This window comes from Penicillium atrosanguineum, assembly GCF_028827265.1.
Source record: "Penicillium atrosanguineum strain IBT 20685 chromosome Unknown utg000008l_segment0_segment0, whole genome shotgun sequence".
Lineage (NCBI taxonomy): Eukaryota > Fungi > Ascomycota > Eurotiomycetes > Eurotiales > Aspergillaceae > Penicillium > Penicillium atrosanguineum.
The window spans coordinates 2,168,851-2,182,487 of NW_026623140.1; the positions used below are offsets into that span (position 1 = coordinate 2,168,851).

Genomic DNA, 13,637 nt, shown 5'->3' on the forward strand with positions numbered 1-13,637 from the left:
CAGCACGCATGTGATCCAGCGTTTCGCACTCCAAAAGCACTTTTTTTATCTCGAAACAAGCCCTATTTAACCAAAATATAGCATCAATCGAGCATGATCGGGTCCAGAAAGGCAGCGTTCTCTTCCTACCGACTCCAACAATCATCCTGGGCGGGTCCTTGGCATCTCCACCCGTGACACGGCAAAAATCAACCGGGAGCCTGAAATGATCTTATCTGATCGTGTAGCGTCCCCACCATGCAACTGGTAGGTCCTGAACTCCAACTCCGGCGACAGTAACAAATGAGAATGAACCAACGTACCCGGTGGATCTCTCACCTAGAGTTGGCGGGGGCTAAATCAGTCCGTAAAACCCCCTCACTCGCAGTAGGCTACTTTTAAGGTGGCTCCAGGGCGGCCTACAAACTCCTGCGGCCTGAAATGTGCGTCATCGGACTCCAATCGGTTTACTTTCGGAGTCAGAAATCAGAAACTCTCGTTCGAGGTGGAAAAAAGAATCTATAATGAACCATGGCTCCTATGTTTCTAGTTTCATCTAGATCGTTGCCTCAACACCCGCTATCGCTTCCATCAGTTCCTTGATCGTGTTCTTGACCCCTTCACCGGCTTCCTCGTACGGTGTGCGTGGTTTGAGTTTCTCCAGGGCATTCTCAATCCCCGCCGCGGCGGCCGAGTACAGCGCCACCGCATATTTAGTCGAGGCAATTCCACCCTTGCAAGGTGTCTCAGCCAGCGCCGAAGACCGCTGCAGTTCCATCGCCTCGGCCATCTTACCGTCGGTGAAGAGTTGGTAAACTTTAGAAGCCGTCTTAGGGAACACGTTCGCAAATGCCGAGATACATCCCGCCGACCCGACTGTCAGTCCCGCAACCAGGAAATCAGACTGTCCACCGAAGATGGCAAACTCGGTTGGACCAAAAGTGGCAGCCAAGCGCGTAATCTTACCCACAGAGCCGCATGTCAATTTGACTCCGACAATGTTGGAAGTTCCGTCGGGGCTTGCCGCCGCAGACTCGCGCACGATTTCCGTGATGGTTTCAGAGTCGATGTCAACCCCATTGCAGACACCGGGGAAGTTATAGATGAGCACTGGAAGGGGGCTCTTGCGCGCCACATCGGCGAAGAATCGTTTGACAACATTTGTATTGGTTGCCTTGCCGAAATAGGCCGGCGGAAGGACTAATAAATAGTTTGCGCCCGCAGCAGCAGCGTCGTGGGCTAATTCGAGCGTCTGCTTCGTCGAGTGCGTGCCTACGCCGGCCATCAGAGGGTAGTCAGGGCCAACAGCCTCACGCGCAGTTGCGATCAGTTGAGCTCGCTCTTCCCGCGTCAACAGAAATGCCTCGGAGTTCGTGCCCATGATCACCAGCCCAGCTAAACCCGTCCGTGACAGATACGCATAGTATTTCTTCTGCGACTCGAGATCGAGTGTGTCGGTGGCTTGATCGAAGATAGTCACTGCTGGGACCCAAACACCTGCCTTGGGGATATGTGGTTGCGGGGAAATCTGAACTCCTTGCGAACCCATCTTGAGAAAGTCGATGATACTTGTAGCGGTTGATGCGATTGTGAATTATCCTTGGAAATAACCACGTTAATAATTCAAGTTATGAAATAGACAGGAATACAATCACTTTGAATTCCAAAACAGCAAGTGCATTTGCTTTTGACTTCTTTGACATATTGGGGGTTATGCGGGGAAAGGTGGAAAAGAATCCGTATCGGACAGACGCCGACAAGCCGCTGTTCGGTTAGCCGGCCGAGCTGGACTTCGGAAAAAAGCCGAATGTCCACAAGCAACGGACCCTGAAGCTGAAATGCCCTTGACGATTCTGTTGAGTGTCTCTACATGCAATAGATGATTGAAGCATTTGATTGAACTGTCTTGATATGATAAGATCGATGTAGTAATCACTAAACCATCAGAACCCGAATGTCCACGGCCATATGCCCGAAATCAGCGAGATTCATTACAACGCCCTGTGCAAAGGAGGTTCAATGCTACATGGGGGGCGTTAGTATCACAGGTATCGCAGCATCGCTAGCAATTGAGGTGCACCTACCGTGACGTCTTCCCATTTCTCCCAGCCACGCCCACGGACCTGAGTAAGTTCTTCCATTGTGTACTGTTTCCCAGTTGTGAAGTACCCCGCATTAATTTTAGCGTCGATCTCGACCCGCGAGTCGCTGGGGATCATCTCTTCGGGAATGGGGATACGCTCGAGAATCTTAATGCCTGATTCCACGATGGCGTCATGCTTCATATTCGACATGGATAGCATACGGTCAATCTTCTTTATGCCGAGCCAGTGAAGGATGTCTGGCATCAGGGCTTGGAATCGCATCTGCGAAATTTATGTGTTAGAATACTGCAGGCAACATTGAATAGGGGAAGCTTGAGGAAGTTCGTACATCTCGCACACCTGCGATATTCTCCGTCCGCGTGAAGTACTTGTCGGCGGTATCTCCTCCACGCTTGCGGGCATTGTATACCAGGTATTTGATCACCTCACCTAGAGCGCGGCCCTCCTTGCGGAAATAGATGACCACCCCGCTTCCTCCATTCTGTGCCTCGCGGATCGCTTCCTGGACACCGAAAGCCAAATACGGGCGACATGTGCAGATGTCTGATTGGAAAACATCACTGCCATTGCACTCATCGTGAATGCGCAATGCCAGCTTGACGTTCTCATCAGATACCCGCTCAGGCGGACCGAAGATGTACACGGTGAGTCCTCCGATTGGAGGAAGGAAGACTTTCAGGTCTGGTCGGGTTATCAGCTCTGGATAGCTGCCGCCGGTGTGTTCGAATAGAGTACGACGCAATGTGCCTTCATCCACACCAAATCGCTCGGCGACACCGGGTAAATACCACACAGGTTCCACGGCGACCTTTGTAACGCGCACCTCGCCGGAAGAGTCAACAACAATAGAGCCATCTACCTCAAGCTTTCCTTCCCTGACAACCTCTCCAATCTCTGCCAGCTTCATGTTGGCTCTAGTGATGGCCATAGTGGGCCGAATATCCCAGCCAGCTGTCAGTTCTTCCTTATACTGATTGACGATATCATGCCCATACGGATCCATCGACACGATTTTTGTCTTATCGCCCCAGGCCGACTGCTGCGCAAAATTGAATGTCGGTTGGCTATTGCGCAAATCTGGTCGAAAGTCTGCATCAAGTTCACCCGCCGCAATAGCAAGCGCGTTATAGACGCTATAGGAACCGCCGTGGGCACCGATCGCATTGCGGCGCTTCAAAAGGTTCCCACTCCGCGATACCACGATCGGGCCGCGCGATTTAGCGTCTGGCGCGCCCCATTCGAGAGGCACAGGCTCGATACCGCTTTGGCCGGGATACGTTGTCAACTACTGGCGGTCAGCGTGGTCTATCTTCTAGAGAGATATTACCAGCGTACGATGATGTGCCTATAAGCCTTGGGCAAGGTGGGCGACGTCGCCGACGTCGGCACTGGCATATTGGAGTCCTTCTCTGAATCTAACATTTCTGAGAGTTGAAGAACAGAAAGCAGATTTGAAAGGGTGGTTAAAGCAGACCCATGTGACCTTCCCCGCACGTTATCGCTTATCTGCGCTCTTTGTCGCCCAAAGTCTACGTAGTTATGTCTTATAGTCGAGAGTTGATGTAATATTTGGTTTCTGTGCTATCAAGAGTGTGCTTATAGTGTACTGAATAGGTCTAGATGATCTACTTTACTACTTTGTGCCGTGTATACTCACCTGCCCGATGCGCCCCCACTTCGCCCCGGAGTTCTCGGCATTAACCCTAAGGGCCGGAATTGCGAACACCGAAGATAACATCGGCATACCACCATGCTATTGCGATCAATGTGACTTATTTGAATAAGAGACAGATAGAACAAGTGTACTGCTGTATGGCTTATAATTCTTGTTTCTTACATTGCAAATTTCTATAATAATCTCCTTATCAGCGGCATTAGCCACGCCTACGCGCGTAACTGAACCTTAGCGAGAAAAGGATTTCTGCCGATGCAAATACCCCAAAGTACGTTTTGGCTTTGTCAGGGACATTTAATAGATCAAGAGTATATCTTTATGATGCTCTACCAAGGCCCGGGAATATTATGGTTGCTTAGAATTCTAAGGATACCATTCTACAGATGCTAGGGTCGTCAGGCATCAGCTACAAAAGAGGAAAAGAGTGAACCAAGAGAAAATAGTAGACGTAGAGGACGGATCCATAAATGGAACCCGAGAGCGAAAAATGATCTTCCACAGGAGGTCCTAGACTTGGCTCTGTATATTTCCCACTATAATCTTCTATAGGACGACGTTGAGGCGCAGCTACCTGTTTCAAAACAAGGAAGCCGAAAAGTGACTTAAATGTAGAAGCAAGGCAACGCATTGGCAAAGAAACTCAATGAATGTTCTGAAGACATAGTTGGAGAGGTGCTAAGTTCGTAAATTGGTATCTATTATTTCTGAAGTCATCCTCCCAAATCGTGAAACTCATGATGAGGTTTCATAACTCATCACGCATGAACGAGACGAGCCTTCCATGAACGGGTATTATGCAAGTCCTAAGTCGCAACGAAGTTGGCCTGCGCACGCGAATTCTTTAGTGTGCGCTTGATGAGGTCTTCAACCTCGTCCCAGTCGTTGGTCTCGACGCGCTCAATGTTGCATTCAAAGTGCTCTTGGATCTTGCGCAGCATATCCCACTCCTCGCGGTTTGAGACGAAAGAGATAGCCACGCCGATACGACCGAAACGACCGGTACGACCAATACGGTGAAGGTAGGTCTGGTAATCGGGCTCACGGGAGCGCGAGCCGCCTACATATGCCTCTGGGATATCCTGAACGAAGTGTTAGTTTAGATCTTTGATAGCTTCGAGGCAAACTTACGTAGTTGACGACAAGGGAGACGGTAGACACGTCGATTCCACGGGCCAAAACGTTGGTAGTGATGAGAACCTTGGCGGCGCCGGTGCGGAATGCATCAATGATGGCATCACGCTGAGAACCTTCAATTCCACCAGTCAAAGAGGCGACAGTGTGGCCCTCGGCGACCATGCGTTTCTCGATTTCAACGGCCGAGTTACGGGTCTAGAAAAATTGTCAATAGCGGGTAGACAAGGCGTGAGCGGGAGTAATTTACCTTGACGAAGATGATAGAGGAACCAACGGTGAGCAGACCGTAGAGCTGCACGAGATTGCTGTACTTCTCCTCGTCATTGGCGCAGTCCATGTACAGTTGCTTGATGCCGTCAACGGTCAACTCCTCATGTTGGAGGGTGATCTCGTTCGCATCGGGGGCAAACTTGGTCGCATAGCGGTGAACATGGGCAGGGAAAGTAGCAGAGAAAAGAACGACTTGGATGGTGCGGGGGAGCATTCTAAAAAAAACGATATGTAAGTTGAAAGGTCGAACGGAATCATAGGCTAGGCGGTGGGCTCACCCTTTGACACGGATACACTGGTCACCGAGACCCTGCTGGTCGAGCATGTTGTCGGCCTCATCAAGCACCAGGACCTTGAGCTGGGAAGGATTCATAATCCGCTTCTTCACCAGATCCTGTACTGTGCCGGGAGTGCCCACGACAACCGAGCAAGTCAAGCGGGAGGGGCGACTGGATGCATCCGCAGGAACTGCAGTGCCAATGACCAAGCCTTCCAGGAACTGTCCCATCACCTGAACAACACCGACGATCTGACGAGCCAGCTCACGAGTTGGAGCAAGAATCAGGGCCTGGGGGGTCTGTTGAAGCTCCTCGGTGCTAAGGTCGAGACGGCTCAGAACGTTGAGGACGAAGGCGGCGGTCTTGCCAGTACCGGACTGCGACTGGCCAACGAGGTTCTTCGGGGGATTGCTCATTAGCAGAGGCAGGGCACGTTCCTGGACCTTGGACGGCTTGCGGAAGCCCATATCCGAGAGACCCTTAAGGATGCGTTCATCGCTGTATTGCAAAAACTATTAGCGGAGTGGCATGGCATGGCATGTAATTTCATAACACTCACAGGCCCAAGTCTTCGAAGGACTTGATTGAGTAAAGCGGGTTGTTCGGATCAGCTTGCAGGTCACTAAGCTTGACCTCGACACTGTAGTCCGGCTCGTGAAGATCGGAGTCTCCTGTAGCATTTTGAGGGGCATCTGCTGAGCCAGAATCCATCGCGTATTAGCCTTGGATCAATAAACAGAAAATTGAACTGCGCGCTCGCAGAGAGTCCGGGGGGTTGGCGGGGTACGAAGGGTGACGAGGATATGATTATGTACCGGAAGGAGGGGCATCAGCCGGGGCAGCAGGGTTCGAGACACGGTCGGCCAAAGAACCACCATTCGACGGAGTTTCGACGGATTCGGACGCCATTTCGGGATGCGAATTCGCAGGAAAGGGCGGGTTTGGGAGGAGCAAAGAAGGTGTGTGGGGGAGTTGATTGGGGTAGGAAAATGTGAGGAGATGAATCGTGAGATGAAAGGCAGGCCCGAATTCTTCCCGATGTGCACGCGGGTGCCGGAAGGATGGAAGGACCCTGAAGATGAGCTTGACTTCGTGAATTGGTGATCGGAAGAGCTATCTGAACAATTGCGAACTGCAAAAACAAGTGACGCCGCTCCGGGCTTTAAGTGGCGCTAGTCCAAGATAGGTAGTACTGTAATACAATTGTCACAATACATATTTAACGTAGCATTATACGCGAAACTATGGAAAGTGAAGGTTATGTACGGTTACAGGCACCGGACTCTCCCCGCCTTCGTTGCGATCATCGCCCTTCTGTCCCATTTGGCACTTCTCGGTCGAGCCTCAAACTACTCGTTATTTCTCCGACGTCAGTGTCCCATTCAAAGACGACACTACCTAGCTTCAATTCCTCCAGCTCGGTTCCTCCGCTCATGCGCAACCTGACATCGACCGCAACACGGCCATGGCGGCAGCAGACGCGGCTCCCCAGTTTGGAGCGGAGCTAAAGGTATGACCATAAACCAGGAGCTTTTGTGATCCGTGTGTCTGACTGGCTTCGTCGAATAGGATAACTTTAAACCCGCCAATACTTGGGTACGTCGCCGGCCTCGGTTCCCCGCAAAGGGAGCGTCATATCATCTCCAACTGGGGCGGAGCTAATGCAACCACGTTGCACAGGTATCGAACGGCATATCGTGGCTCGACGAGATCCAACAATTCTACCGCGAGCGCAGCGTTATCGAAAAAGAATACGCATCCAAATTGACGGCCCTCTGCAAGAAATACTACGACCGCAAATCGAAGAAGATTAGCCCGCTGAGTGTCGGCGACACCCCCACCCTGACCCCGGGTTCCCTTGAAAGCGCTTCCCTGACAACCTGGACCACCCAATTGAGCACCGTTGAAGCTCATGCCGCTGAAAGAGACAAATACGCGACGGATCTGGTTGCCCAGGTGGCAGAACCGCTGAAGCATGCCGCTACTCAATATGAGGAAATCCGCAAGTGCCACGTCGACTACCATACCAAGCTAGAAAAGGAGCGTGATGCAGCATACGGTGATCTCAAGAAAGCAAAGGGTAAATATGATGGAGCTTGCCAGGAGGTTGAGTCACGACGAAAGAAGATGGAGTCGTCATTTGACCACGGCAAAGCGAAGGCCCAGTCAGCATATCAACAACAGATTTTGGAGATGAACAACTACAAGGTATGTCAAACAATATATGATGGGCTGACCCTTGGTGCTCACGTCTCTCACAGAACCTATACCTCATCAGCATCAATGTCACCAATAGACTGAAGGAGAAGTTCTTTCATGAATATGTGCCCGAGGTTCTGAATGTAAGTTATCCACAATGCCTTTCTTTCCTGATTCCCAAATGATGCTAAAATTATATGTACAAGGGCTTGCAAGATCTCAATGAAACTCGCGTGACCAGACTGAACGCATTATGGACTTTGGCTGGACAATTGGAGAAGGCCTCTCTCACCAACAGCGTGAACCACGCAACCAACCTTCTGAATGAAATCCCCCGCAACGACCCTCGATTGGATTCAATGATGTTCCTCCAACATAATGTCACGCAATCACAAGAGCCCGCAAACATGGGCTTCGAGCCCAGTCCTGTATGGCACGACGATGCGACGATCATCACCGACGAGGCTGCCAAGGTCTTCCTACGCAATTTGCTCGGCAAAAGCAAATCTCAAGTCCGCGAATTACGGGTAGAGGCTGATAAGAAGCGACGTGAGGTCGAGAGCGGCAAGAAGGTACGAGAGGGAATTCGGCAGGGCAAGGATAACCGTAGTGAGCTCGATATCGTGCGATCTATCTTCTATATTCAGGAGGGATTACATGAAACTGAGCGCAAATGGTTGACAGCCGAGGTTGAAACATCCACCATTATAGCCGTGGCAGGAGACCTGTCTATGGGAGCCCAGAACCATAACTTCCGATCTCAAACCTTCAAGATTCCGACCAATTGTGATCTTTGTCGTGAGCGCATATGGGGCTTATCGGCCAAGGGCTTTGACTGTCGCGATTGTGGGTACACTTGTCACAGCAAGTGTCAAATGAAGGTGCCCGCTGAATGTCCAGGAGAGCAATCGAAGGAGGACAAAAAGAAACTCAAGGTGGAACGCCAGGAACAGGCGGGTGTCATACCTGCAGTTGATCCTGAGTCCTCCGTGGCTTCAACGCATGCTCCGTCGCTCACGCGGCAAAACACCATGACATCCCTCAGTTCAGGGTATGCTGCCAGTGGTGCCCGGTCGGTCTCCAATGTTGCTACACAACCTACCCCGGAGAGTCCAGCAGAAGGAGCACCAGCACCTCTCGCGGAGACCAAGCCAGCGGCAGCGAAGAATCGCAGGGTCCTGGCCCCGCCGCCAACTGCTTATATCAGTGCGCCGGCTGTCACGGAATCTAATTCGAAGGAACCAAGGGGCAAAATGCTCTATGGCTACCAGGCTACCGGATCCGATGAGGTAACCGTGCAAGATGGCGAAGATGTCGCTATCCTTGAACCCGATGGTAAGTTGTTGGCCGACTGAAGGTATCACTCTATCTAACTGTAATCACAGATGGATCTGGATGGTTACGGATCCGCGCCGGCTCTAGCGAGGGTCTTGTCCCAGCAGCCTATGTTGAGGCCACAACCACCCCATCGCCTGCCCCCTCTGCTAGTCCTGGCCTGACTGATCGACCGGGATCTGTCTATTCCAACTCTTCGGCCTCGCTGGCGGGTAGTGCCGCGCCGAAACGCGTCGGACCGGCCGTGGCCCCACGCCGAGGAGCAAAGAAGCTACAGTACGTCGAAGCCTTGTATGAATACGAGGCTCGCAGCGATGTGGAATGGTCGATGGCGGAGGGCGATCGATTCGTCGTAATTAATCGCGACAGCGGTGACGGTTGGGCTGATGTGGAGCGGGGTGGAGTTACTAAGAGTGTTCCGGCGAACTACATCCAGGATGTTTAGATCCGAGACACGGAGATGGAGTGTATATAGCTAGGTCGCGGTACAGTTGTAGCTTTGGGGAGGATTATTCTATTTGAGCTGGTCTTTGTGCCTTTTTTTTTTTTTTTTTTACGGCGTTTTTGTGGCCCTCCTCGCATGATTTGCATCAGCAAGGAGCGTTTGGGGGCTGTCCGTTTGGCATGTGGATCTTGATGTAGCGAGGCGATTCAAATCATACAAAATCTGAACAAGATGTTTCCTGGCATTTAATGATCATAGATGGGAATTGACTCTTGTTGGACATATAGACTCGGTGGACATATAGACTCGGAGCCCGTTTGAATAAGCGAGGGTGACATGGTCGCGTTGAGTTCACTAACTCCGTGTCGTTATCCGGCTTACTCCGATTTCCACGCCCATTGCTTTCCACAACTTACTACCTCTTCTCCAGCTTCGGCTTCGATAGAGTATGCTACTTGTTCAGCTAAGTTGCCATAGATTGATCAAGTCGGATGCCAAGAGACAGCAGATAGCGCACTGCTAATGCGCTAAGCAGTTCAAGCGGACATCGGCAGTCATCAACTACACACCAACAATGTATCACATTTGGCTCATTCTGAACTCTATCGCCTCCTTTGCCTCTGCAACATTCGCGATCACCTCGGCCGTACATCCAGCGTCTCTTTCTGGCTCACCTCATGTGACAGGTGGTGAGCGCTTCTATCAGCGTATGTATGCGGTGCGCGCTGTACCGTTAGAACTTCTCACTGGGGTTCTGCCTTTTTATCTTAGCGGACCGGCAGTTTCTTCTGTCATTGCTGCCGCTTCATTTGTGCAAGCAGCGGATGTGGTGATTGGTATTAGCAAAAAGGATGCAGGGATGATTTTTGGTGCTTCATTTGCTACAGCGGTCCATGTTCTATGCTTGTTTTCTATTTCATAAGCCAAAGCTTCGGGGTCATCTAAAAATAGGCCTTTGGAAGTATCGGACAGTGAAGACAACATGTGCTATTAGAATGTCATAGGAAGGTACCCTAGCCAACTCCTATCACATCGGAAGATGCCAAACTGCCCCTCCCAATTCACGAACGCCCAATTTGGCAACAACGGTTTGGGCCTATTAGCCTGGATTTAACTTGAAAATTGTCCAAATTGGAACAAAGATCAATTCTGCGCTGATTACATGCTAATTATGGGACAATTTTTAGCCTGAGAAACAGGGGGCATGCGTGACGCCGATCGCCCGGCGCGTAACTTGAGACTCAACAGACATCTCTAGCCGCCGAGCTATAGCCATCACATCTCACATTCCTCAAAGCTTTGTCGATTCAACTTTCCCCTGCTTTTGCTGGCCTCATGCACTGTCTCAGCACACGCCGAGCTATTTATATCTATTATTGTCCTTTTTGGTTTAGCCGCCTATCGCGGGCGATTACTGAGGCATGGCGCTCCCCTTAGAAGCATGATGAGGCCGCTAATTACCCATATAATGCGACCTAATTGTTGCTGAATTTAGAAGTTTTCGATCCCTGTGCATGACGTTAAGCCTAATGAGACTACCGAAGCTGATGCAAAATATAGCAACACCTTGACGCGCGACAGTCCGCTGAAACTGCACTATACCCATCCAGACCCAGGAACGGAGTTTCAAAAGGCCCCTGTCGCGCAACCCTCAGGCACAATGGTCGGCAGTTTCGTGTTTCATCGCGTGGCAGGCGTTCCTTTGGATCGGAGACAGGGAAGCCAAAAAAAGAATTGGAGCCTCCGGCGTCACGATGGACTGCTTCTCCATGTTTCAAGTTATCCAGATCCACTCTGCGTTCGTCAGGTCTTTTTATATGTATTGCTTGACCAGTTTGAGCCTTTCCAAGTTCATTTAATATCCAAACAACTTCCTTTCGGATCATGTCTATGTTTCTTCGGACAGTGATTTGATCTGATCTGATCTTGCCTTGCCTATCGTTGGTTCTTAATCATAGCCTACGTTCGTTTCCTTTGTGTTTGGGTCGACCATCTATCAGCTTCTTGTCGTCTCATCATGGCTTTGGATTACTCTCGTTACCAGCCATCTACTCCACCTGGCATACCTCTTGAAGAGTACATCGGATCAGCCTACACTCTCAACACATCCAATTCGTCCATCTATTCTGGCGAGTCTTCACCTTGGTCAACAATGACTGGGAACACAAGCCCAACTTCGTCACCAACTCGGCACCACCATGGTCCTGCTCTTCTACCTAAAATCCGTCCTCAGGATGTCATTATTGAGCCTATATCTGCTGGTGGGCCATTGCGCCATCGCCGAGTCTTGTCCAGCACTCGAAACCCACCCGGCTTTGCTCCCTATCCAAGCCGGCCACCTGTCCATCGAAATGCCATTGAAGCTTCAGAACGCCTGGCCCCAGCTTCTCCTATCTCACCAATCGTCACTACCGGGCATGGTAGCTCGTCCGCCCTGTCGTCTCCGGTGACTGTCATCCCAAAGAACAAGCGTAAGGCTTCTAGGGGGCACTCACGCTCAGTTTCAACTTCTTGCATTGATGAGGCTACTCTAAATCGTTATGGATATCCTACGTATCGACAACTTCCCAAGTATGTTGCGGCACAGACACAGCCCAACACGCCAGCGACACCAGTGACGCCAGTAACACCAAACATCGTGGTTTATCCATCGTATCCCCAAGGATCGATAGTCGAAGTGCCCCGTATTGGTCCTGTTCGCCCTCAACATCCATTGACAGTTCCCACACCGCAGTTCAACTATTCTCAAGTACACAGAGCCCAGCCATCACCTGCACCTCTACTCAGCCCTAAGGAAGATATGACCTCATCATCCACAAATCTCATGTCGTATCTGAGCTCGCCCACTCAAGCTATCAATCTCGTCCGCAACGTTAGTGTTGTTCCCACTCGCGGCATGCACGACTATTTCTGGTGGGATATTCGCAACCTTCGCAGTTGGAACTCTTTCTCACTGGGTACCTTCGATTCAATCCACGGTCTCACTAAGCTTCTTAAGACCGAGATCCTCGGAGCCCTTGCTCCTCCAGTGGTAGTGAGTCCTCAGCGCTTAAGCCCAGAGTCAGAGCCCGCGCTGGTTGGTCTTATTCGCGACCTTTATGCGCCCCGGATCAATGCTGCGCTAGCTGTTTCCCAGGGTGCAGAGCACCTTCAGCTCTACACAGCACCGGATATGCGTTATACTGGCCACAAAAACCACGGCCATCCACACTTCCTAGCCAACTATGCCACAGACTCAGAGCACACTGCCTCTGGTCAGCCACGCGGTCGTCTAGTTGGAATCGTCAAGAGCTTCGACAGGTGGAACTCTGGCATGCGCAATGAAGCGCCACACCGACGCGTCGAGTACTTGAACGGCCTGGCACATCTACAACGCTGTATGCGCGAACACTCTTGCCGATACGGCTTCATCATCACCGAAATCGAGCTCGTTTGCGTCCGCGCCGGCTGTGACGAGGGTGACGATGTCCCCTACTTTGGTTATCTCGAAGTCGCAGCCCCAACACCCCTCAAAACCGCCTTTACCCACCCAAGTGCGCGCGATGCACCACCCTTATCAACCCCCATCAGCGCACGATCCTTCTCCTCGTCATCACACGGATCATCCTTCTACTCCAGCCAGGACTCCCCGATTCCCGAGCCAGAGGCATCAGAAGAGGGTCTTTCTGTGCCAATGACAGCTAGTCTAGCATTGTATTTCCTCCTGATGCTCTCAAAATCTGTCCCACTCCCTTTCCAGCCATCCGCCCACCTCAATGTCGGCGGACCCGGGGCTCTCACAAGGCAGCGTATCCTGCCCGAGGCGAAAGACAAATGGATCCCAGAACCGCAGATCGGCGAGCGACGCGATGCTAAGCGCGTTCGCGGGTGGGTCTGGCCTCAGGATGCTTGGCATCGCCGCGAAGGTGGTGGTGTTCCTCGTTCGAGAAATTCGGATGGGAAGAAAGGGTAAATGAATACTACGTTGGAGTCGGCGCAGGGAAAGGTGATTCTTGTGTTCCTTTCTTGGAGTTATCGAGTGGTCTTGTCTTTTTGTCGGCGGATTGCGGCTTTCTGTTTTGCCCAGGTGCTCAGGTGGTTATATATTGGCTTGGGGAGTTTATGTTTTGCTATTCCCCTGTGTGTTTTTGATATTAATTTTAATTTTATTTGAATTGATCTCTCTTTCTTATTATTCCTTTTGGTCTATATTTGATTTCATGTACTACTACTAAGTC

At 51.1% G+C, this 13,637-nt stretch overlaps 5 protein-coding genes across 5 annotated transcripts; 2 read left to right on the forward strand and 3 right to left on the reverse strand.

Annotated features, from left to right (window-relative positions):
- Positions 1-535: 535 nt before the first annotated feature.
- Positions 536-1,528, reverse strand: N7443_010328 (dihydrodipicolinate synthase family protein; the record flags this gene model as incomplete). Its single annotated transcript, XM_056890384.1, has 1 exon — positions 536-1,528. One exon carries the CDS (start codon positions 1,526-1,528, stop codon positions 536-538), a length of 993 nt encoding a protein of 330 aa, XP_056736875.1.
- Positions 1,529-2,021: 493 nt separating this feature from the next.
- Positions 2,022-3,506, reverse strand: N7443_010329 (putative GTP cyclohydrolase II; the record flags this gene model as incomplete). The annotated part of the gene is made up of 3 exons (XM_056890385.1): positions 2,022-2,345; positions 2,413-3,369; positions 3,420-3,506. The coding sequence occupies 3 exons, from the start codon at positions 3,504-3,506 to the stop codon at positions 2,022-2,024; spliced, it is 1,368 nt and encodes a 455-aa protein (XP_056736876.1).
- Positions 3,507-4,562: 1,056 nt separating this feature from the next.
- Positions 4,563-6,350, reverse strand: dbp5 (ATP-dependent RNA helicase DBP5; the record flags this gene model as incomplete). The annotated part of the gene is made up of 6 exons (XM_056890386.1): positions 4,563-4,838; positions 4,888-5,088; positions 5,141-5,378; positions 5,442-5,939; positions 6,001-6,136; positions 6,257-6,350. The coding sequence occupies 6 exons, from the start codon at positions 6,348-6,350 to the stop codon at positions 4,563-4,565; spliced, it is 1,443 nt and encodes a 480-aa protein (XP_056736877.1).
- Positions 6,351-6,906: 556 nt separating this feature from the next.
- Positions 6,907-9,420, forward strand: N7443_010331 (putative actin polymerization protein Bzz1; the record flags this gene model as incomplete). The annotated part of the gene is made up of 6 exons (XM_056890387.1): positions 6,907-6,951; positions 7,011-7,037; positions 7,122-7,649; positions 7,703-7,783; positions 7,847-8,975; positions 9,026-9,420. 6 exons carry the CDS (start codon positions 6,907-6,909, stop codon positions 9,418-9,420), a joined length of 2,205 nt encoding a protein of 734 aa, XP_056736878.1.
- A 2,017-nt stretch (positions 9,421-11,437) lies between these two features.
- On the forward strand, positions 11,438-13,372 carry N7443_010332 (uncharacterized protein; the record flags this gene model as incomplete). Its single annotated transcript, XM_056890388.1, has 1 exon — positions 11,438-13,372. One exon carries the CDS (start codon positions 11,438-11,440, stop codon positions 13,370-13,372), a length of 1,935 nt encoding a protein of 644 aa, XP_056736879.1.
- Positions 13,373-13,637: the final 265 nt, after the last annotated feature.